This window comes from Pungitius pungitius, chromosome 9 (assembly GCF_949316345.1).
Source record: "Pungitius pungitius chromosome 9, fPunPun2.1, whole genome shotgun sequence".
NCBI classification, from domain to species: Eukaryota; Metazoa; Chordata; class Actinopteri; order Perciformes; family Gasterosteidae; genus Pungitius; species Pungitius pungitius.
The window spans coordinates 19,376,700-19,399,607 of record NC_084908.1 but is presented as its reverse complement, the minus strand read 5'-3'; the positions used below and the strand labels follow the sequence as shown (position 1 = coordinate 19,399,607).

General features: G+C 50.1%; 3 protein-coding genes across 21 annotated transcripts; 1 reads left to right on the top strand and 2 right to left on the bottom strand.

Moving 5' to 3' along the window:
• Positions 1-336: 336 nt before the first annotated feature.
• snrpb2 (small nuclear ribonucleoprotein polypeptide B2) lies at positions 337-4,365 on the bottom strand. Of its 2 annotated transcripts, none has more exons than XM_037472164.2 (7): positions 4,221-4,365; positions 3,352-3,423; positions 3,009-3,181; positions 2,794-2,928; positions 1,240-1,275; positions 758-846; positions 337-643 (listed from the first exon to the last, which is right to left on the bottom strand). In XM_037472164.2, the coding sequence occupies exons 2-7, from the start codon at positions 3,413-3,415 to the stop codon at positions 484-486; spliced, it is 657 nt and encodes a 218-aa protein (XP_037328061.1). In that variant the 5' UTR covers positions 3,416-3,423; positions 4,221-4,365; the 3' UTR covers positions 337-483. The 2 variants fall into 2 exon arrangements, with proteins under 2 accessions (XP_037328061.1, XP_037328062.1); XM_037472165.2 differs by lacking the exon at positions 4,221-4,365 and adding an exon at positions 4,085-4,161.
• Positions 4,366-4,935: 570 nt separating this feature from the next.
• Positions 4,936-19,007, top strand: kif16ba (kinesin family member 16Ba). Of its 18 annotated transcripts, none has more exons than XM_062564256.1 (28): positions 4,961-5,364; positions 7,260-7,329; positions 7,452-7,565; positions 7,653-7,769; positions 8,293-8,390; positions 8,502-8,611; positions 8,734-8,876; positions 8,990-9,158; positions 9,260-9,391; positions 9,487-9,659; positions 9,748-9,813; positions 9,921-9,980; positions 10,066-10,185; positions 10,289-10,340; positions 10,451-10,588; positions 10,670-10,752; positions 10,845-10,933; positions 11,488-11,520; positions 11,867-11,920; positions 12,026-13,354; positions 13,574-13,702; positions 13,805-13,919; positions 14,178-14,222; positions 14,418-14,465; positions 17,281-17,409; positions 17,498-17,587; positions 17,683-17,766; positions 17,872-19,007. In XM_062564256.1, the coding sequence occupies exons 1-28, from the start codon at positions 5,318-5,320 to the stop codon at positions 18,022-18,024; spliced, it is 3,990 nt and encodes a 1,329-aa protein (XP_062420240.1). In that variant the 5' UTR covers positions 4,961-5,317; the 3' UTR covers positions 18,025-19,007. The 18 variants fall into 18 exon arrangements, with proteins under 18 accessions (XP_062420232.1, XP_062420228.1, XP_062420231.1 ...); XM_062564255.1 differs by having other exon boundaries at positions 14,175-14,222; XM_062564253.1 differs by having other exon boundaries at positions 14,175-14,222; positions 14,403-14,465.
• Positions 19,008-19,247: 240 nt separating this feature from the next.
• On the bottom strand, positions 19,248-22,907 carry LOC119217972 (dynein regulatory complex subunit 4-like). The gene is made up of 11 exons (XM_037472066.2): positions 22,765-22,907; positions 22,517-22,606; positions 21,786-21,983; positions 21,417-21,623; positions 21,269-21,323; positions 20,978-21,183; positions 20,332-20,499; positions 20,155-20,241; positions 19,853-20,062; positions 19,705-19,770; positions 19,248-19,596 (listed from the first exon to the last, which is right to left on the bottom strand). The coding sequence occupies exons 1-11, from the start codon at positions 22,765-22,767 to the stop codon at positions 19,492-19,494; spliced, it is 1,395 nt and encodes a 464-aa protein (XP_037327963.2). The 5' UTR covers positions 22,768-22,907; the 3' UTR covers positions 19,248-19,491.
• Between the last annotated feature and the right edge of the window lies 1 nt (position 22,908).

Sequence of the window (22,908 nt, the reverse complement as noted above, 5' to 3'; positions counted from 1 at the left end):
TTACGGCTCTATTCATAATGGGTTTATTTTGTTTCTGGTTTCCGCTTTAACGCCTACGTGATTATTATGAAGAAAGACGTGCAGCATCTTACCCCTCAGGTTATTTACGGTTTGGGGTTTTTAGTGTTTAAAATGCTGCGTTAAAGAAAAAACAAATAAAGTGAATAAAAGCAGTTTCTTTGCCAACATTTACATCTGTTTTTTTTAGGAAATAACTGAACCTTTAAATTAAAAAGGAGTTTTTAAAGCTCAACGTCTTTAGGAGGAAACGACGGAGTCGGACATGAAAAGCCAGACAGGAAGTCAGAACAATAACTCAACATCTGAAAAGAACACTTATGTAAAAGACTTTTATTTTACAAAACAAAATATTGGTCAAGGGTTATTCGCTCGATGACAGAATTCACAAAAAAAAAGAAGGAAAAAAGTAGCATTTACAAAAATCCAAAGCATGTAGGAACACAACGGATATCCGGGCTCAGACTACTTCTTGGCGTACGTGATCTTCATGGCGCAGGTGGCCGTGATCCTGAAGCCCTGCAGCGCGTCTTTGGCCACGCCCGCCTGCGTCTCGCTCTCAAACTCCACGAAGGAGATGTCGTGTTTGCCCGGGACGAGCCGCACCTCTTTGAACCCGGGAAACCTGGATCACAGAAAAGAAGATTGAAAAACAACAACAACAACAACGTCGTCGTCAACCCCCCCCCCCCCCCCCGGGTCAACAAGCGGGGACAAAGCGGTGCGGCCGGGGACTCACTGGTTGAACAGCATGGACAGCATCATCTCGTTGGTCTCCTCGGGCAGGTTGTTGAGGAACAGAATGTAGTTCGGCGGGTTGTCGGGCACCTGTGGAGACAGCAGCCGAGGATCAACGCTCGGGCTCTTGTGTGCGGCCCCCCAGCCGGGCGGCGCACAAAGCATGTTTCTGATCGCAGGATCACACAAAGCTCCCGGGGTGGAAGCTTCGATGAGTCAAAGGGGTTTTTATAGAATCACTTAAATGTTCAAAGAACTAAGAAGAAAGGAAAGGTGCAATGTGTGTTGGTGCCGTCCAATAGGAAGGCTTTCTTTCCCGCGTTGCCGTAACCGCGGTAACGTATTTTTAAAGAGGGTGCTTGGTTTGTCCGGTCTTGGCTCCTGTAGAGTTATCCCCACATAGTTTCAAAGGGCTCAGGCTAAAAGTAACAACAAAAGCAATGACTTTTTTAGAAAAAATAAGTCACGAGTCGGCGGTCTTACCTGCACGATGCCCGAGTGCACCGGAGCTGCTGATCCCTGCAAACAGACAAAAACAACAACATGAAGACCAAAGATCACCGACAACGTTTACTGACAGCATCCTCTGTGGTGACCAGCAGGGGTCGCATAGAAGCCTAGGAAAACACTGTAAACATGAGTTTATGGTCTCAAGTCTTCTATCCAGCATGGTGTTCATGTCGTAGATAATAGTCATAAAGCAGGGGGGGGGGGGGGGGGGCAAAATGGGCGGGCTCACTGTCATTTAGCTGATGCTTTTATCCAAAGCGACTTACAATAAGTGCATTTCAACCGTAGAGATTCAAACTCAGGAGAACAAGTAACAAATAAAGTACAATTTTCATCAAATAATCAGTTTCAAAACATGCACTCAAAGGTGCTACAGTTTGTTAGTGTTTTAGTCATGGTAGAGTCTAAAGAGAAATAATGTAGTTTGTGGAGCCTACATTTCTTTTGACATTTTTATAAAACTAAACACTGATACGGTCTTTACATAGTAACTCCAGGATTTCAAAATGAAATAAAGCTTTAACAAAACGAGTCTGATGAACAACAACCAGATGCACATTTCTCAAAAAGTGAAGCAATTTTTGCACGTGACAAAAAATGTCGGCAGCCTCAGTTCTTCTCATCAGAATGTTATTATAAGGAAGCTCGGCCTCCAGCACCAAACGAAGGACGCGGTTCTCTCACGTCAACCAGACCTGCTGCCGCTTTGTGTTCGGAATGAGAAGCACTTCATTTCATGTGGGAGGTGAAGAACTCTGACCTTTGTTACCATTAACGCTCAACATTTTAATAGCTAAATCCTAGTAAGTGTTTACAGGAGAGTATTTAGCATTAAATCAATCCTTACAGGCAGCTAGGTGCAAGTTTTACTGGTTCTACACTCTCAATAAAAGGCACGTATTGATATGCAGGATTTTATCAATCCCCTTGACCACTTAGTGAATGGGTTTAGGGCTTTTATTGTGAAAAGGAAGAGCAGAAGGAGTGGATCTTCTCCGCCTTTTTAAAAAGGCCATCGTTCAGACCAGAGCCTCCTTGTTGTTGTTGTTCTACAATACGATGTTTAAACAACGACTTTGTTTATTAGCGCTAAATATTTACATTCTGTGTGAGGGTTAGACCTACGAATTCAACGGATTGTTGCAAGGTAGAACTGCTGATATTTTAATCTGATACTGGAGTAGCCAATTTATTTTATTTAGACAAGACACTTTCGGTAAGGATACCTGAAATGTTGTAACCCTGATATGCAAACTGGTCGGGTGTAACGATGAAGTCGTTGCCACTCTGTTGTCCAAATTACACACTAAAAAAGCTACAGATTCATATTTAACTATTTAATACCCAAGCAATTGACCTTGATTTCTCGTTAGCCAGAGTTATGATCTAACAGCAACTATCTCAGTGATTCCAACCCTGCTGTGAGAGAACGAGCCGGTTGATGACGCTGTAACAGTTTAATGGTGGATTTCCTTGAACAGAACGAACGGCCGACACCAGGCTGGAGGATGAATTGACGCCACTCACCGGCGCCGGTTTCTTCAGCAGGCTGGCTGGCGGCTCCTGAGCCTTCTTCTTCTTGTCCTTCTTCTTGTCCTTGTCGCCGAACGAGCCTTTCACCTTGGTGATGACCTCGGAGTCAGTCTTTGCGTACTGTATCCTCTGTGGGGACAACACGGGTCAGAAAAAACACCAAACACTACCCAAACCAGACCGTCCAGGTGATGGGGGGGGTGTCCTACCATGGGCTTGTTGTAGAACGGGAAGCCCTGAAGTTGCCGCAGTGCGTTGGTGGACGCGGCGAGCTCTTTGAAGACCACGAAGGCCTGCCCTCTCATCTTTGAGGTCTTCATGGCCACGATGTCGACTATCTGGCCAAACTGAGAGAAGAGCGCGTACAGCGACCGCTTCATCTCTGCAAGGTGGAGACCAGAAGAAGCTCAACACTAAAGTCATCGCGGTTTCACTGCACAAAACACTAAAGGGCCACTTTGAATATAGTAAGAGACACAAGTTATACCTCATATCGACAGCTTATTTAAATTCACACTTCATGCCGTAGAGAATTAAGAAATGCACACGTACCGTCTTTTTTGATCTTGTCATTTATATTGTTGATGTAGATGGTGTGGTTTGGTCGGATGTCCATGTTGGTGTCTGAAGACAGAAAACATGCAAAGCTCTTTGTTATCTGAAAAAGCTTTTCTGACCAACAATTTCAAAGTTCGGTACTCCAAACATGTTAAATGCACAGTAAGCTTCTATTTCTATTGTGAAGTTAAAAAAAGATTTACTAAAAAGCAGGCAAAACACCAATTCAAGAGTGTCTTGTTGCATCGTTGTGCAAAGAATTGACGCTTCCAGTGCAGAAAAAACGACTGTTTTCTTATTCTCTACATAAACGGTCTTTGTCTCGTTAAACCTGCTTGAATCGTGGGACAAGACGACAAACAAACCAGTCATTCAAAATATACACTGTTACGTCTACAGTAGCCATTTTCCTCTAAAAAGCGTTACGTCAAGAAAGTTAAAAATGTAGAAAGGTCCTCCTTTAAGTTCCATCAAACTGCCAACACTAACAGAAACGTGTCCAGAGAAACTAACAGAACCTGATGTTATTGGACAAATCACCAATGAGAGTCTTAGCAGGATCCATTCCTCAAACATGACTATAATATCACACCTGACGTGTTTTTAGCGCTTTAGTGGGGGGTAAATGCTCAGTTAAGGCTAGTAGTAGCATACGTTAGCTCAACGCAAGCTACGTTCATTCACAATGATAGCCTAGCGGCGGTTAGCTAGCTAGCAGAATACGCACCGTGTTTTAAAGCGGTGTTACACAAAGATCCCACACACCAACATAATACATAAGTGTTTATCGCTTCTTCTGAGTATTCGTTAAAACTATGGGACAGTTCATATGCAGACAAAACTGTAGTGAATATTAAACTCACCTCTCTCTCTCCACACCGCTCTTATAAAGCCGGAAACACACTGCACGCGCCGGTGAGGCTGGCTCCTGGTTTAAGGCGCGTTGACCTCTACCGCCCCCGCAGGTCAGGGGGGGAACTACATGACATATAACCCTTTATTCACCCCACAGAGGGTTTTGTTTTGCATTGTATTTGCTACAGAGCGCCATTGAGGTTAGGGTTAGGGTTACATATGGTATTTTCTACGAAGGGGTTGTTTTGTACACGGAGAACAAAACCGGTCTGACAAAGGAAAGAAAGACAGAGAGAGAGAGAGCGAGACGATGAGAAGTTTGCTGAAGTTTTTTTTCTTTGTGGAAAAATAATGTATATGGTGGAAAATAATGTATATGGTCAAAATATAAAACAGTTTATGGATACCACGATTGGAATTAGATCACAGATCAGACCAAACCTCTTTAAAAACTGAGTACAGCAGAGCCCCCAAAGAGAGGTGGACCACATCAATATTTAGAGCCCAGTTCCAACGATGTGGTTCAATAAAGATCGAGGGTCACTTGCATTTTTCTTGATTGGAGAACCAATAAATACGTTTAAAAAATATTGTCGGTACGAAAAAATACATACAAATAGTTTAAAGACAAAAATTTACATTAAACAACGTTACTAAATGAGCAATTTGTGAACCATAAACAATGTTTTTCTCCTGTTGTGATTTTTTCCTCATCCATCTGCAGAGGGGTGTTTTGTCCTCTCCGGGCCTCCGTACAGATGTTTTCATCAGCTGATTCCTCCCTTCACTCTTCTTTTTCTTGTCATATGAGAGCTAACGGGCTAAAGTAACAGTTACCATGGAGGCGGGTCGGTCCGCACCGGGGCAGCGACGTGGTGTCACCGGACAACGATAACATCCGTCCACGGTGACTCCCCCCCTCCCCCCCCCCCCCCCCATCTATACCCGTCCAGCTTGCATTCGCGGTCGCTCGGGTGTCTCAGGGGACTTTTGCCCTCTTTTATCTCCGCCGCGGCTCGCGCTACCGGGTTTAGCCTGTTAGCTGACTGTTAGCTAGCCAGTTTCCCCCGGGCTAACTCACTCTCCACCTGGACGGGCATGTGCGATGGCATCGGTTCGGGTGGCAGTCCGGGTCCGGCCCATGAACAGAAGGTGAGTTTAGGACCGTAACGGGTTGTATTTGTCCTCAGGGGTTTGTTTGTCATGTTTTACTTGCAAACGTTGTATTTATGCTTAGTAGCCGCCGGGCTGTCATGGTGTTTAAATCAGCGTGGACTCAATACTTGAGACTATAACAGTTCAATTATATGAAGAAATAATTAGTATCCCCTGGTACGGTTATGGGTCACCTGCTTGTCTTACAACACCTGTAAAAGTACCTAAATATTATCAGCACAATGCACTTAAACTTTAGAAAGTAAACTGTGCAGTAAAATGTCCCCTCAACGTTTTACTACTTTGTCATGTTTCTGTTTTACGTTGCACTTTCGCGCTGTTGATGTATTTCTACACTGTTTACTAGTTTATTCTTGAGATGAAAAACTCACTAAAACCGCGAGCATTTTAATGTTTGATTTAATACTTTCAAATGCCTGGAGGTAGGTAACTACTCATTGTTACGTTTCCAACCATCATCACTGCAAAACTGCAACCAGACACATATTACACTACCAATTATGAACCTATTATAAAATAAGTTATACCACATTTTCTTTGTCATCGTTGGACTTTATTTAAGTCCTGGACTTTATTTTGCCTTTGCTATTTATATATTAATTTTCTCAGATATTAGGCAACTAATAATGTATTTGCTTTAACAATTTCTTTAATTTCCCAAACAATGCATAACAATTTAATTACTGTGAAAATTGATTTCCCTGAAAGTGAATCATTGTTTAAAAAAACAATAATAAGCGAACTAAGTAAATAATATTAGTATTATGACACATTTGACCACACGGTCGTAATGACACATGACACAATGGCACATGCTTCATAACACGTTGTCATCGTGTTACAAACCGTCGATGCAGATTAAACTCTCAGAAGACGTTTCACTTTCTTCTTTAAGTCCGACATGAAGGACGCTGTGAAGCCGGAGAACAAACCGGGGAGGAGACGGCAGGTTTACACTCGACTCCACAAACACGTCGGCCTGCTGATGACCGTTCATGTTGAGTCACGTGCGCCTTGTGCGGCGGAGTCTACGTCACTCTTTGAGCCCTCCTGCGTGTTTCTGTAATCAGAATCCGCGACGTATTTTTAAATAAACAAGAAAATAAAACGTAAAGACAACATAAAGAGTAGAAGAGATGATTAATGACTACTATATAAATATATTAGTGCTGTCAAACGATTAAAATATTTAATCAGAGTTAGTCACACATTTTTTATCTATTCTAAATGTCCCTTCAATTATTTTTTTCCCATAATTATTCCTTTATTTTAATGCACTTATCAACATGAAAAAGTGGATGGGCTTGCTTTATGCAAATGTTTTATTTTACTGAAAAACATTGTCTAAACGTTGCCTAACAGGGCGGTACAAAATAAAATGATAAATGCACATTTCAGGTAAACAAGGACTAAGCAGTTAAACCAGGGCTTAATAATGAACAAAGCAGTCAGGCCTGAAGCGTAACTGTTACCAGTAAAAGTTGAAATGGGTTTGCGTTAACGTCGTTAATAAAGCGTTTAACTGACAGCACTAAAAATTGTGTGTGTGAACATAGACCGAACATAAACAAGGTGATAGTAGAGAGTATTGATTAATTGTTCATCAGAGAGACTGCCTCAGGGAAAAGCTGTAAATATTTTTTGTGATTATATTTGTATACATATGAGTAAAAGTATAAAGGTAAAACATTCCGGCCAAGTTATCTTTTTTTTGGTCTTTTTTTTTTTTTAAAGCAAGGATGAAACGTAGTTGTTTCATTCTCACACAAACAGATTCTGGAGAATGTTTTTCCAAAAGATGCTCTGAGTGGGACCAGAGGAAGTAATGCTCTTATTGTGAAAGCTTCACGAACATTATTGATCTTTTACAGGGAGAAGGACTTGACTGCAAAATGCATCATCAAGATGGAGGGAACCAAAACCTCCATCACCAACCTGAAGGTCATTTTTATTTATGCATTTCCCCCCCCTCCCTCCCCAGAAGAAAAAAAACACACCGCGGGCAATTCAGGCGAAATAAGATCCTGACACTTTGTGTCCTTTTTTGTTTTTGTTCTCCAAAGATCCCCGATGGCATCGCGGCGGATTCCACAAGAGACCGAACCAAAACCTTCACGTACGACTTCTCCTACGACTCGAAGGACTGTAAGAGCTCCACCTTCGTGTCGCAGGAGAAGGTGAGTAACGTGTGTGTGTGTGTGTGTGTCTCTAAGACACATCGAACCCTCAAAGACAACAGCGCTTTGTGTTTTTGTCTCCTCCAGGTCTTCAAAGACCTCGGCTCGGACGTGCTGCGGGCGGCGTTCGAGGGCTACAACGCCTGCGTCTTCGCCTACGGTCAGACGGGCTCGGGGAAGTCCTACACCATGATGGGGAATCCGGTGAGCTCTCGAACGCACTTTGACTTCATGTCTGAGGCGCCCGGATGGGTCTCTCATGGCGCTCTATGACTCGTCAGCGCTGGTCTTTTCAGTTGGAAAGATTTATTTCCCCCCCGAAATAATTGGAAATAATCAAATTATCTTTAAATTGAGATCATTTCATTCCAAACAACCCCCATTTCTATGTATTTTAAAACGGATCCCCCCTGAGGACATAGTGTAGGGGTCAAAGGTCAGACTACAGGCTCCATACGTCTGGTTTTATCCGATGCGCTCGGCCCTGTGGGTCAGCGAGATAACGCTGGTATGCAGAGACGTGAGAGCAAACACACAACGCACAACGCTGGACACGATCACGACGCCGCCAGGAACAGAGGATCCATTTTTAGGGTCAAAGGGTTTGTTTCGGTTGGAAAACGGGCTCCAAGAAATGTGTTTCCAAAACGGAGTTCAACCCTCCTCTGGTGTTTTGAGCTCGAGTGTTTCACCGTCTAAGCCTTCCTTTTGTGCGTCGTTGTGTTAGGGCGACGCAGGCCTGATCCCCAGGTTTTGTGAAGGCTTGTTCAGTCGCATCGCCGCGGCGACGCGATGGGACGAAGCTTCCTTTCGTACGGAAGTCAGGTGAGTCGCACCGGAATCTTGTAAATTTAGACCTAAATCAACAGATGTGTCGCTCTTCTTCTTTTTTTACATTTTTTAAAAATTTTTAAATGCACTGCTTGACGCCTTCAGCTACCTGGAGATCTACAACGAGAGGGTGAGAGACCTCCTCAGGAGGAAGTCCACTCAGACCTACAACCTCAGAGTCCGGGAGCACCCGAAAGACGGGCCCTACGTAGAAGGTGGAAGATCCCTCGAGCTCATCTGCACGTTGTTGTCGTGTAGCAAGCGTCCAGTAAACAGGTGGCTTCCTGTCACATGACCCCACCCCTCCCCCTCCCCCCCCACCCCCTCCCGCTCTCAGATCTGTCCAAACACCTGGTGCAGAACTACAGCGACGTGGAGGAGCTGATGGAGGCCGGAAACATCAACCGCACCACCGCCAGCACGGGCATGAACGACGTCAGCAGCCGCTCGCACGCCATCTTCACCATCAACTTCACGCAGGTCGGGAAGCGCGTGACCTCAGAGCGCCGGGCGCGTTGACTCGAGTGTACAGAATGTACAGCCTCTATTTAATATCGTATCACCTTAAATATCCGTCTCTCTCTCTCTCTCAGGCTAAGTTCGATGCGGAGATGCCCAGTGAGACGGTCAGTAAGGTCCACCTGGTCGACCTGGCCGGCAGCGAGCGGGCCGACGCCACCGGAGCGACGGGCGTCCGGCTGAAGGAAGGAGGGAACATCAACAAGTCGCTGGTCACCCTCGGCAACGTCATCTCCGCTCTCGGTCCGTCAGTCGGAAGCTTTCGTTGCGCCGCGAGTGTTGATGTCCCCCCCCTCCCCCTCCCCCTCCCCGGCTGAAGGATCTGCTTCCTGTTTGTGCTGCAGCTGACATGACGCAGGACGGCGTGAACACCAACCTGAAGAGGAAGTCGGTGTTTGTTCCCTACAGGGACTCGGTGCTCACCTGGCTGCTGAAGGACAGCCTGGGCGGCAACTCCAAGACCATCATGATCGCCAGTGAGGTTCCTCTAGATCGATGCATCCAAGCGTTCAGTGGGAGACGATCAGGTCCTCGATCTGTCCTCTTGTCTTTTGCAATAAATCCTCCTCAGCCGTGTCCCCCGCCGACGTGAACTACGGCGAGACGCTCAGCACGCTGCGCTACGCCAACCGGGCCAAGAACATCATCAACAAGCCCACCATCAACGAGGACTGCAACGTCCGCCTCATCAGGGAGCTGCGGGCCGAGATCGTGCGGCTGAAGCTGCTGGTTCAGGGGAACCAGGTAAATGGAGCCTCGCGTCCTTCTGTTGAAAAGCGCTTTCCCTCGGGACACTTTTGAGAGGTTAAAGCGCTTCTGATGTTTCCGTCAGATCGCTCTCCTGGACTCGCCCACCGCTCTGAGCATGGAGGAGAAGCTGCACCAGAACGAGGCCCGGGTGAGTCCGCCGGCCTTTTTGGCGCCGGCTGTCAGTCGGCTCCGGGGGGAGGGGCAGCGCCGCGTTGAACACCTGTTTGCCTGCCGGTGGCGTCTTTGCGTTGGCAGGTGCTGGAGCTGACCAAAGAGTGGACCAACAAATGGAACGAGACGCAGAACATTCTCAAGGTCGGTTTCGGATCTTCACTCCTGCTGATTCCCGTCGTACCGAATCTGTCGCTGATGTTTTGAGCCTTCCGGGCCTCGTCTGCAGGAGGAGACTCTGGCGCTGAGGAAGGAGGGGATCGGCGTGGTGCTGGACTCCGAGCTGCCCCACCTCATCGGCATCGACGACGACCTCCTCAGCACCGGCATCATCCTGTACCACCTGAAGGTCAGAGGTCACGTGACGCACAGGGTATCCGGGCGGAGGAAGGAGTTCTTCTCACACACTATTTGGCCTCCTAACTCCTTTTTTCTTCTCTTCTCCACCTCAGGAGGGACGGACGTACGTGGGCCGAGACGACGCGTCCACCGTGCAGGACATCAGTCAGTTTGTCCCACCATCAGCTGATGTTCTAGTTTTTCTGTCGAGGAGATGTGAACGTGTGCCTCTCTGCTCTGAATGATTCTTTCTAACGGGTGATTTCCCCCTGCAGTCCTCCACGGTCTGGACCTGGAGAGCGAGCACTGCGTGTTCGAGAACCAGAGCGGGAAGGTGACCCTGGTGCCGCTGGGCGGGGCCCAGTGTTCCGTTAACGGGGTCCAGGTGACGGAGTCGTCGCAGCTCAACCAAGGTGAGGCCTAAACTTTCACTCCCCTAAACCCCCCCCCCCCCCCCCGGAGGTTGGAGGAGGAGTAACGTTTCTCCTCTCCAGGCGCTGTGATCCTTCTCGGCAGAACCAACATGTTCCGGTTCAACCATCCGAAGGAGGCGGCCAAGCTGAGGGAGAAACGGAAGGTGAGCCGGGTTCCACCTTCTGGACCCTCTGGAGGCCTCTGGGGGAGTTTCAGGTGTTGACCTTTTGACCCTTTGACCCATCTCCCCCTCAGAGCGGCCTGCTCTCCACCTTCAGCCTCTCTATGACGGATCTGTCCAAGTCGTGTGAAAGCCTCTCCACCGTGATGCTCTACAACCCCGGGTAAGTTTGGCAATGATCCTGCTGCATGTGGACCTCAGAGCCTGCAGTGCATCCCCCCCCCCTCCTTCAGCTTCTGGTCATTTTAGTCTATTAGTCAATAAAATGGGGCTCAAATCGGTCCCCCTGTAGGAAATGAATGAGCTTTTCATAGATCTGACACTTATTCCAAAGATGAAACCATATATTCATGCTTTTATACATTTACATTTTGGCAGGAACCAATGTTCTTGTACTATGTGCAAAATATTGAAATTGAGGCCCTCGTGGGGGTCTGACGTGTCCGTCAAGATTTCTCGTTTATTCTGCAAATGTGATGACGTATTCACTGCACTGCATTCGTGCTCCCTGGAGGATGAACCACCTCCGTTTACCTGTCGGCTCGGACGCTTGTGATGCACGTTACGATCAGGAGTGTCACGTCTGTTAATCTGCTGTTGCACATATTTGAAGTGGTTTGTTGTCGGGCCTGAAGCTGTTCAGCGCACAGCTCCCTCGCGTCTGTGCACTCTTTGTGTCGGTGGATTAACTCTCATCACCGTCCGTCCCGTTGACAGTCTCTTCGCTCAGAAGGGCCCCGTCTTCCTCAGGTAGACTCAGCCGTCCACTTCCTGTCTGACTGACACGTGTCGACATGTGCGCTCTCTCAACATAAACCCTCATCTTTGTTGTGTTTTTGTAACATTTTTGCACGCCGTCTCGCACGCCGTCTCGCTTCTGTCCCCATTTCGACGTCTGGAGAATGTGTCAAAATTGCTTTTGTTTCACATCGCCTGACATTTCATCCCAAGTCCTTTTTTGTGTTAACGGCTACTTTCACTTACTGCACTTAACTGTTTGTGTGTGTGTGTGTGTCTGTGTGTGTGTGTGTGTGTTTGTATTCTTGTTTTTTTCGTTTTAGAATAAAAAAGGTGACTCTTGTTTTAACTTTTTCAGGCTGGAGTTTGAGAGACAGCAGCGAGAAGAACTGGAAAAGCTGGAGCTGAAAAGGTAGAAAAGGAGAGAAACGGCTTGTTATTAAATGTTGTGACGCCTCCTCTAAAGAATAGAAGAAGATGTCGTTATACTCTCTGTAAATACTGGTCGTTCCTGCAGGAGGCTGATCACAGAGATGGAGGCAAAGCACCAGAGCGAGAAGGCAGAGCTGGAGCGCCTCCAGCAGGAGGTGGAGAGTCAGCGCAAGGAGTCGGAGGAGGTGCAGCAGCGGATCCTCCACCAGGAGGAGAGCCTCCGCCGCCGCAGCCAGGACATCGAGAGCCGCCTGCGAGACTTCCTGGCCGAGAAGGAGCGCTTCGAGGAGGAGAGACGCTCGGAGATCCACGCGCAGGTTTCAAAGGGGAAGCGCCGGCAGCAGGAGGCGCAGGAGGGGGAAGCCGAGGAGGAGGAGGAGGAGGAGCAGCAGCGGCGGCGGCGGCAGGAGGCCGCCGAGCAGGCCGAGATCTATCGTGAGCTGGAGCGACTGAAGAGGGAGCGCGAGGAGCAGAAGCTCCGCCTGGAGACGGAGCGCCGGCGCCTGGAGGAGCAGGAGCGCGAGCAGCTGAGCCTGGTGGGGCGCCTGGAGGAGCAGCTGAGGGAGAAACACGAGGCAGCCGCCTCCCTGCTGACCCGGGACGACGCCCGGCGCCTGGAGGAGGAACGTCGAGCCCTGGGCGAGATCAGAGAGGCCCTCCTCCGCGCCAAAGAGGCCTCCGAGCGGCCCAACGGGGAGGACGCCGGCGAGGAGGCGAGATCGGCCCAGGCCCGGTACACGGACTTCAAGGAGGCGCAGGTGAAGGAGCTGGGCCAGCTGGAGGAGGGGCTCCGGCAGCAGAGGGAGCGCCTGGAGAAAGAGGTCGCGGCCGAGCGCGGCGCGCTGCTGCTCCTCGCCCACGGCGTCCGGGGGCGGCAGCAGCAGCAGCCGAAGGAGGCGCAGGAGGGCGTCTGCCAGGAGGAGCCGCTGGTCAGGCAGGCGGAGCAGCGGCTCCAGTTCAAGGAGCGGCAGCTGGCCAGCGTGGCCGACGCCCTCCTCCCGGCGCTGGCCGAGGAGAAGCAGCGGGCGGCGGAGGCGCTGGAGCGCAGCGGCGGCGGCAGCAACGGGAACTGCGACAGCCCGCCGGGCCTCGACAACACGCTGTTCCAGGTGGAGAAGGAGCTGGAGGACAAGGAGGAGAAGCTGAACCTCCACTGGCACGGCGCCCAGCAGCTCCAGCAGCTCCAGGAGACCTACGAGTTCACGGCCAACGTGGCGCGGCAGGAGGAGAAGGTGCGGCGGAAGGAGAAGGAGATCCTGGAGTCGAAGGAGAAGCAGCAGCGGGAGGCGATGGAGCAGGCGGTGGCGCGGCTGGAGAGGAGGCACTCGGCGCTGAGGCGCAGCGCCTCCCTGGAGCCCGACGGCGAGGAGCCGACCAAGAACCCGAGGCCGGGCGCCGACCTGGACCAGCAGAGGTCAGAGGCTCCTCTTACACCAACCTCCTCCTGTAGTAACTGCAAACTTTTATTATATTCAACACTTTATGGGATTTATGATTAATTATAATTAGATTATTATGGGTTGCAAATTAATGACTTGGAACATAAAAGGAAGTGAATAGAAGAAAACAAGCCTCTTCCAACACCACAGTGCATCTCAGAGCGTCCATGGAATGAAGCCTTGTTTCCCTGCAGGGTCGAGCAGGAGATCCAGGAGCTGAGGCAGCGGATGGGCGGCGAGGAGGAGAAGACGGGTCACGGCGGCGGCGGCGGCCCCCCGGTGGGCCACGGCCTGAGCGCCGTGCTGCCGCTGTCCGACGACAGGTGACCACGAGCCGCCGCGTGTGGACACACCGGGCCGGTGCCTCCACCGGGCCGAGGGGCGCCGTGGTCATTTGTTGTTGTTGTTGTTGTTGTTTGTTAAAGGATCAGCGCCTACATCGAGGAGGAGGTCCAGAGGCGGTTACGCGAGATGAACCTGCTGAATGGCGGCGGCGGCGGCAGCAGCGCCGACCTTTCTCTGTCCTGTGAATCGCTCCGAGTAAGAAACGCCCCCCTCGTACTTCTATTAAAGTGCTGCAGATTCTCTTCAGTTCAGTGTTTTCTGCAGTTTGGTTCCCAGGTGGAAGGTTTCCGCTCATTTTTGCGTCTGAAAAAGTTAAATAAAGATAAATGACCTTCCACAGAATCTTAATATGCATTAACTCTAAAATGTTCCTCTTTACGAGAACAAAGCGATCCAGGAGGTCCGGGGACTCTAGAACTGATATTTAGCTCTTTTACCCTGCAGGAGGAGGAGGAGGAGGAGGAGGAAGCATTTGACTGTAGGAGATTAAGCGCTGAGGTAAGACCAGCATGACTGCACCTCCTCCTCCTCCTCCTCCTCCTCCTACTGAGCAGCTTGCCAGCTCCTTCTGCACCTGGTTTATAACGGGTCCTTTTTTTCAACTTTTCCCTTTTTTCCTGTCAAGAAGCATCATTTATAACTATTATTGAGAATTGAAAGTGTGTATTTTGTATCTAGTCTGGTTGTTTTCAGGATGATGAAAAGCTTCAGAACATGAATCCAAGGAGGCTTAAATATGAGGTAAGACCTGAATCTTATTTGAGCTATTTTAATTGAATCATTAATAAAGAAGGGCTTTCTGCTTTATTAATTATTTACAATGGCAGATATTCTATAACATATGTGCCTGTTGTTGCTCTAATGCATGGAAACAATTACACACAATCAATGTCATTTTAAAAGACCCGATGAACGGGTTTAATTTGTGTCTTTAATTCGACCCTTTCATCATTTTTGTGAGGCCTGAAGGAAGGAAGCTCGTTGTCTTCAGTACAGCGTGAAACGTAGACTCAACAGGCAAAAAACACCGTGAAATGATCCAAACAGTGAAACATTTAAAACGAGGTGCGATCAAACCTTGTGAGACGATTCCTTTTTTTTTTCAGATGGGGGGGGTTTGTAGGACATCTGTAAGCCCCGCCCATCTAGCAGGACGTCTTCAAAACAAAAGGATTTCCAAATGCTTCTTTTTTTTGTTTGAAACTTGTCATCCTAATTTGCATGCCCCACCTCCTCCATGTTAATTCTGAATCACTTCCAACCCACCTTTGCACCTGCTGACGAAGGAGCTCGTAATTCGGGGTGGTTTCGATTCAAAGAGCCGTCTTAAAGATGTAGTCACATGGACCCCCCCCCCTCTCCACACAGAAAGCCTGCGGGTTTCAGCCGGGCTCGACCCTCGAGGCGAAACCCCCGTTTGACCTCCCCAAAAACATGTTGGATGAACCAGAGTTCAACCTCTCAAAGACGCACAAAGAAGAAGAATCCATCACAGAAGAGGAGGTGCCGTCCAAAGACGGTGAAAAGAACTACTGGTGGCACGGCGGTGAACCGGATCGCCGCGGCGATGAGACGTCGCACTCGGAGATCGAGGAACGAAGAGTGAACTCTGCCCGCCGCGTTCCCGATGGAGATGAAAAGCTGCCCTCAGAGGACACGGAACCGCGCCGCCGTCCCAACTCCGAGGAATCGGGTGTTGGCCGAAAGAAACGAGACGAAGTGGCAGCAAGCGGCGCCTTTGGTCTGCGGTATTTCACCGGAAGGCTGTCCGACGCGTACGAAGACGCCGGCAGAAGGCTGCAGAGCACGCGGGAGATTCTCCAGAAGGTGTCGGTGCAGGAGATCCTCCAGAAGGTGTCTGTGGGGGACGTGAAGGAGGTGCTCGCTCAGTGTGTGACCACGATGTCCGCCGAGCTTCACCGACTGCGGCTTCAACCGGAGCCCGAGCGCCGCGTGGCGCCGCCCGCCCTCGGGCCCCCTCAGAGTCTGGGACCCCCTCAGATTCTGGGCCCCCCTCAGATTCTGGGCCCGGGGGTCTCGGCGTGGCCTCGGGGCTCCGTGTCCTCTCTGAAGGGGACGCGTCCCGAGGTGTTCCGGCAGCGGCTGGTCCAGCTGCCGCCGGCTCTGTCTCGGCTGCGCTCGCTGCCCCCCCGCGAGGCGCTGCGAGCGTCGGCGGCGCTCGGCCCCGGAGCGGACGTCGGCGAGCTCGTGGCCGTCTTCTGGCTCCAGACCGCCGGCGCCGAGCAGCCGCTCCCGAATCCCGGCTGCCTGCTTTTGTCGGAAACGGACATAGTGGTTCTGTCCAGCGGGACGAGGCCGGACGCCGGCGTGGTTCTGCGTCACCGCTGTCGCCTGCTGGACGTCGAGGAGGTGCAGGTCGGTCTGGCCGGGCAGCACGTTCGCCTGATTGGCCGCTCCGGGGACGCCGCCCTGGTCGTGTTGACCCGCAGCAAAGAGCTGACTCAGGAGTTCTGCAGAGCGTTGCTGAAGCTCCGCTCCCCGGGGGGCGCGCCCCCCCGAGGGAGCGAGGACGGCCCGCTGCTCTCTGGCGACCTCATGGTCCTGTCCCTGGATTGGACGTCCAGCGTCCCCGACGTCGTCCTGGACGCCGGCCTTCGCCTCACCTCCGGATTCAAGCGGGCCCTCGCCGACCTGCTCTACATCGTCCACGGCAACATGGACGGCGCCGGCAGGCCGTCGCTGGCGCACGTTTGTCCGCTGCTCTACACCAGCGTGAAGGTCCAGGGCGCCGGCGAGACGGAGCGCCGCCCGGACGCCATCCTGCAGCTCCTCCTGACGGACACGCACGTGGCCCTCCTGCGGGAGGACGCCGTCTTCCACCCGGTCCCCGCGGGGCCCCAGTTCCGGGCCCTCGACCTCCGCCGGCGCGCCGACGTCGGGCGCCTGTTCGTGAGGACGAGCGACGACTGCGTCGCGGTCGACATCGACTTCGCCCGAGCGCGGCGGGCGGAGTCCATGCGGCGCTCGGCGGCCTCCAGCGCCGGAGGGCCGAGGGACCGCTGGAAGTTAACGTTCGGTTGCACCGCCGAGGCCGTGATGCTGATCAACCACCTGACCGCCTGAGAGGAGGAGGGAGAACACGGCGTTCCTTTCAGGGTCCGTTTCCCGCCACGTGGAGAATGAAAAGTGGACCCATCTGGAGGGACGAGAAGATGCTCGGATCAGAACGTCTCTCAGCATTTAGGAAAGTTCTTCAAGGCCATTAATCTGTGGATGATTTTTTGCTAAATGTAATTCTGTCAAATTTACAGGTTTACAGGAACATTATGATGCTAGAAATCAACTTTTTGACAGAATTGTGAGAAAATTAGAGGATTTGTAATAATTTAAAGTGAATGAAATATGTTTAATGTGTCATAAAATGTACTGAAAACATGTGAATGTGTTAAATAAATAAATAATAAAGATTTAAGTTTCTAATCGAGTTGAAGAAAACAAACCATGAAAATGACGTCATCTTTTGCTGAGTCGGCCCTTTTCTCTCTGTTATCGCTCTTCTTCTTCTTCTCTTCCCTCCCGGTGACTTCCTGTGCAGCACCGGCTCCGCCGTCCTCCCGCGGCGACCAGCGCCGGCCTCCAGGACCGGGAGCCCGTTAAGGTCAGCATCCCTCGCCACGTGCTGCGCGGCCAGGGCAAGGACGAGCACTTTGAGTTCGAGGTGAAGGTGAGTCTCCGTCCTCCTCCTCCTCCTCCTCCTCCTCCTCGTGGTGACCGTCCTCCTGTCTGGTCCTTGAATGTCCCTCTGTGGTCAGATCTCCGTGATGGACGAGCAGTGGACCGTCTTCCGGCGCTACAGTCGCTTCCTGGAGATGCACCGCAGCCTGAAGCTCAAGTTCCCCGAGGTGAGCGACGCCTTTCTTCTCCCTTTTCTTTTTTTTAACGCCGTCCTCTCGGGTGTCTTGACGTCCCGTGTCCCTCTCGTCCCCCCCCCCCCCAGCTCGCCGCCCTCGAGTTTCCTCCCAAGAAACTGTTCGGGAACCGAGACGAGCGGATGGTCGCCGAGCGGCGGAATCACCTGGAGGCAAAGACGCCGCCCGCCAGGTTTTGATTTGATTTCATCTGCTGGAGACGAATCGCGGCGTCAACGCCTCCTTGTTGTTGTTGTTGTTGTTGTTCCTCCTCACAGCGCTACCTGAGGAACCTGTTCCGCGTCATGCTGTCCTCCTCCGGCTCGCCGCTCTGGGACGGCGGCCTGAGCCCCACCAAGCACGCCGTCTGCGAGTTCTCGCCGTTCTTCAAGAAGGGCGTCTTCGAGTACAGCAGCCACGGCACCGGGTGACCCCCCCGATCCCCCCGACCGCCAGGCGCCTGACCTCAACAGACCAAAAAAATGTTTAAACATCAGGGGAAAAAATAATAAAACGCTCAGGAGAATCGCCTTGGGAGGAGAAGGTCAGTTTCCTTTATCACGAAGGTTAAAGTATGAAACCAAGTGCTCTGTTTTAAAGAGTTTGTGTTGTAGCAATAGACGGCTATATTAAATATATATATATATAAATATGTAGACATGGCGACACCCTCCTGTAGGGATCTGAACCCTAGCCTCCTAAACGCCGCCCTTTGATGTCATTATATGCAGATTATCTTTGGACCGTTTAGTTTATGACACATTGCCAAAAACCCATCGCAACCGATCAATTCACCGCGAGAAAAGCGGGAATCCTTCAGTGTCAATGAGCAGAGCAAGGCATCCCCAAAGGACATCAGGAGACGTGTCTCACTGAGGGACATTAAAGGGACAGTTTGTAGCATCTAGGGAGAATATATTGGGAGTTTAATATTAAAGAATCACCTGGACGTTGTCTTTTGGTCACTTGTGGAACGAGTCGTTTCAGCGTCGACTGACGTCCTTCTCATCTACTGTACGTATAGGATCACTACTCAGCATATTAGAAAATCATGTTTAGAATTCTGATGCAATATTTGGAAGCTCAGTTCTTACAATGTAACAATAAAGTAGAACCTCGGAGGGTTTGTAGTTTTACTCTGACGTTCTCTAATCTATGATTAAATGTGTTTTTGTCTTAATACAAGTATGCAGATGCAAAAAATTCATTGAGGGAATATTTCCTCCTGTTGGCAGCTCAGCTGATTTTATCAACGCTTTCCAACAAAAAGAGCTCAGGTCTCTGAAAAGAGGGATTCAGAGAGCTGCCTGACTGCTTGTTTCTGTACATAAAGTGTAAATGTTTTCTATACAATCTTGCTTGGATGTAATGTGAAATATTGACATGAAATGTCAGTAAAGGGAATATACCACAAGTTCATTGTTGTTTTTGTTTCCACCCACAAACACACGTTACTATCTTGTTTGTTTTAATCAGCACAAACACGTGTATAAATCACACATCCCTTTATTTTAAGTGGAGTTATGTCCTCTCCTGGTTGCCAGGTAACGTCGTCATAACAACTTTATGTTACTGCCCCAAGTTGGGAAATGAGAAAACAGGATGCTAGTTCTGTGGTGTGAAGAACCGCATTAAAAATTCAAGTGACAGCAAAGAAGTTGAAATACTTTATACTCAAGTATCAAAGACGAAAGTTAAAAGTAATCAAAGGAGATGAAGCTCTTCCAGTCACACTGTCAGCTATGAATAAAATGAAAAGTTATAAATGACTCGAGTCACAAGGTGTTATGACAGAAATAGTTTGTTGCGTAACAACATAACACCTAAAAGGTTTATCTTTAGCCGAGCAATCAGCTGCTTATTCATTACGTCATGTGATCAAGCGATGGAGACTGGCTTCACTCTTTGGAGTCCTGCCCTGAAGGCCTGAAGGGGAAGTCGTACAGAGGGACGCCCAAGTCACGCAGCTTCTCCTTGCAGGTCTGCAGCAGCTCGTCGTACTCCTGCAGGACACACACACACACACACACACACACACACACACACACACACACTGCAACCAACCGCAACTATGAGGTAAATGCGCTGAAACCCTTTTTAACCGGACTGACCTCACGGTCTCGGGCCAGGTCGCCCTGCAAGGCGTCGATGGAGGCTTGTTTGGCCTTCAGCATTTCCTGGAAGCAGCGAAACAATCAGCAGGTTGACCTTCAGACCCCCACGGGAATATTTCTTCCCCCCCCCCCGCCCCTCACCCACCTGGAGTCTGTCCGCGGCCCGGCCCCGGGCGCTCGGCTCCACGTCGGAGGCGGCCAGCGCGGCCAACAGCTGCGCCTCCTGCTTCTCGGCGGCGGCGGTGAGCGCCGCCAGCTTCCTCTCCAGCAGCAGCTGCTTCATGCCGCTCCGCCGCCGCACCTCCTGGATGGCCTCCGTCTGCTTCTCCAGCAGCGCGTCGCGCTCCCGCTCCATCTGAGGGGAGCCGACCGGCGTGAGCTGGGGGAGGGGGGGGGGGGACGGGGGGTCAAAGGTCAGAGGAGGCGAGAGCGGCGCAAGCGGCTCACCTTCTCGAAGCCCAGCTGCAGCAGCTGGTGCTGCAGGGAGAGGTCGCGCAGCTCCTGGTCCAGGACCTTCACTCGAGCTTTGGACGCCTGCAACGAGAGGTTCGAGGCTTGAGAGCACAACACCTTTCAGTAGGTTTGGAACGGTTATTTTAGCAAAGCCCGCGCCGGGGAACCCACCACCATCTGGCTCCGTGCCTCTTTGTGGTCTTGCAGCTGTTTCTGTAACTCCGGAAGCTTCCGCTGGGCTTCCTGCAGAGACTTCATCAGAACTTGGTTCTCCTGCTTCGCTGCTGAAAGCTCCTTGTCCAGTTTGCGCTGAACCTTCGTCGCCTTGGCCTGTTTGCTCTGAGGGAAAGCACAGGGGCCGCGTGGCGCGTAAAACAAGCGCTCCCTAAAACGAACTACGAGTCGCACAAGTCAGTTTATGCGCCGACTATAAAAAGATTATTGCAAATCTATTTCAAAAACCTCTTTGGGAACCAAAAAAAAGAATATTTGTCTGTTAGAGCATAAACTTTTAACAAATTCACATATTTTACTGTGAGACTTTTTTCAAATTTCTTTAAAAATATCAAAGTATCAACTAAATCTAAATTGAATTCTAGTCGAGACAAATACTGCACAAACATTCATGAAACAATAAAATAATTGTATACGTGAATTTGACTTTTGCACAGTGAACCTTCATCTATTTTTATATTTATACGATGTTCAGTGAACATTAACCATTCAATAGTTCAACCAATCTAGAGCACAAAGCAACTCTACTAAACAAAGCAAAACTACATTTCGTTTGGATCTGTTCAGCTTTGCTTGTCTGTACCTTCAGCTCTTGCTGATTCAGCAGCAGCTGGTCCTGGGTCAGGGAGTAGTGATCCACGGTGCGTTGGAGAACGCCGCTCTGCTCCTTAATCAGATCATCGATGCGACTCTGCATCCTGCTCTCGATCTCGTGGACCTCGGCCCGCCGCTTCTTGGCCTCCGCGTCGGCCATCAGCTGCGTTTTCTCGTGATATTTCACCTGCAGCTCTTATTTGAGAAACAGCAGAAGGGGAAATTGTTAATTACAGTTTACGGTAGGGGTTTGTGAACTTAAGATCATGGATTTATTCACCTCCGATTCTTCTCTCACATTTGTTTACCAGCTCCATTAACTCCACTTGGTGCTTCTGTTGGGAAACAAACGACAACAGGGTTAAGCTGTAGGACTCAAACTAGAGAATTGCTTCTTTTTTTTTTTTTTAAAAAGAAGCCCGCCTCACCAGCTGCAGCTCCTTGATGAAGTTTTCGTTGTGGAGCCTCTTCTCCCTGGAGTCGGCCTGCAGGGCGTGCAGGTCCCTGTGGAGGCCCACCTCTGACTGCGTGTGCTGCTTCTCGACCAGCCCGGTGGAGGCCACGCCGTCCGCCTTCAGCCCAGACAGCGTGTCGTGGTGCTCCGACAGGACGTGCTTCAGCTTCTGCTTGTACACCTGGATGCGCGAAAACGGCTTCTTCAGGAGGTAGAATTGGGTTGTATAACGTTCAATTAAACCCCAATGGATAAAACTAATAAAGGATCAAGTAAATGTATTTGTTACATTTGTATAGCTCCCCAGTTAATAGGCCTTTTGAGCGGTGTGTGTGTGTCTCACAGTAATCTCCACTTGGTGGCGTGCCTCCGCCTCCTCTCTCTCCCTCTGTCGGTTCCTCAGCTCGGCCTTCTCCTCCTCCAGCCTCCTCTTGGAGATTTCCCAGAAGGCCTGGATCTTGTCCCTCTCCAGCTGGAAGTAGCTCCTCTCCTCCCGCTCCCGGTCCAGCTCCTCCCGGAGGCGGACGATGTGCTCCTCAAGCTGGAGGGCCGCAAGGACACCAGTGTGGGTCAATCGGCCAATCGGCCAATCGGTGCTCCTGTGCAGCTCACCGTGTATTATTATTGTTCAGATATTTCATTGCTGACATTCTCCCCAATGGTCTGATTGTTCTCCCATAATAAGGCTGCAGAGTGCATGCTACAACATACAAACATTGTGTACCTGTCTACCTGCTCATTGTAAACTGTACTTTTGGTATCGCTCATAGGATTAAGGACAGGGGTCATTTTACTGCACAATGAGCACTTACTTTACTTTGGTGACACTTACACGCTTTAAGTTTTGAATGCAGGAGTACTTTTACAGTGTGGTATTAGTACTTTACTGAAGCCTCTGAATACTTGAAGTGAGTCTTTTTTATAGTGAAATCAACACCAACAGATTGGCACCATGTTGTTTTAAAAGAAACGGATATACTAAAATAAACGGTTTTTCTTACTGACGTAAACCCGGTTAGTTTCATGGCGTCGAGGCTAAAGTTAGCTGTGTTAGCATCGGCCTTCAGCTCTGACCTGATCCTTGGACATCTCCTCCGGGGACAGGCCGTCCACCACGGTCGACGTCTTCACCTTCACGGCCTTTTTGCTCTTGGTCTTCGGCGGCTAGAGAGAAAAAACGATCGACGTGTTGCTTCACAGTGAAAACCACTTCCAGTCCAAGCTAGCTGACCTAGCTTAGCTTAGCTTAGCTAGTTTAAGAAGCTAACACCTGGCTGCGGCCACGATAGAAGTGATTTTCAAATAAAAAAAAGTTTACTCACCATCGTCAAAAATCCCACCGGCTCTCATATGTCTCTTACAAATAAAGTGTAGTTAGCATGTCGGCTAACACTGCTCCTCGGCTAAAGGCTAAACGCGATGGTACACAAGAGGAGTTGTCATGGCGACGTCTCTTTTTTTGTGCA

Bases quoted from the DNA above. Each gene is read 5' to 3' on its own strand.
- snrpb2 (XM_037472164.2), bottom strand. From the start codon at position 3,415: ATGGACATCCGACCAAACCACACCATCTACATCAACAATATAAATGAC. The intron at 2,929-3,008 runs GTAGGACACCCC...TTGTCCCCACAG, and splicing joins CGTTCTACAACAAGCCCATG to AGGATACAGTACGCAAAGAC. The intron at 847-1,239 runs GTAAGACCGCCG...CTGTCTCCACAG, and splicing joins TGCACTCGGGCATCGTGCAG to GTGCCCGACAACCCGCCGAA.
- kif16ba (XM_062564241.1), top strand. From the start codon at position 5,318: ATGGCATCGGTTCGGGTGGCAGTCCGGGTCCGGCCCATGAACAGAAG. The intron at 7,330-7,451 runs GTCATTTTTATT...TGTTCTCCAAAG, and splicing joins CCTCCATCACCAACCTGAAG to ATCCCCGATGGCATCGCGGC. The intron at 10,589-10,669 runs GTGAGGCCTAAA...TCTCCTCTCCAG, and splicing joins GTCGTCGCAGCTCAACCAAG to GCGCTGTGATCCTTCTCGGC.
- LOC119217972 (XM_037472066.2), bottom strand. The intron at 21,984-22,516 runs GTCAGAGCTGAA...GCGGCCCTCCAG, and splicing joins AGGAGATGTCCAAGGATCAG to CTTGAGGAGCACATCGTCCG. The intron at 19,597-19,704 runs GTCAGTCCGGTT...TGTGTCCTGCAG, and splicing joins ACCTGGCCCGAGACCGTGAG to GAGTACGACGAGCTGCTGCA.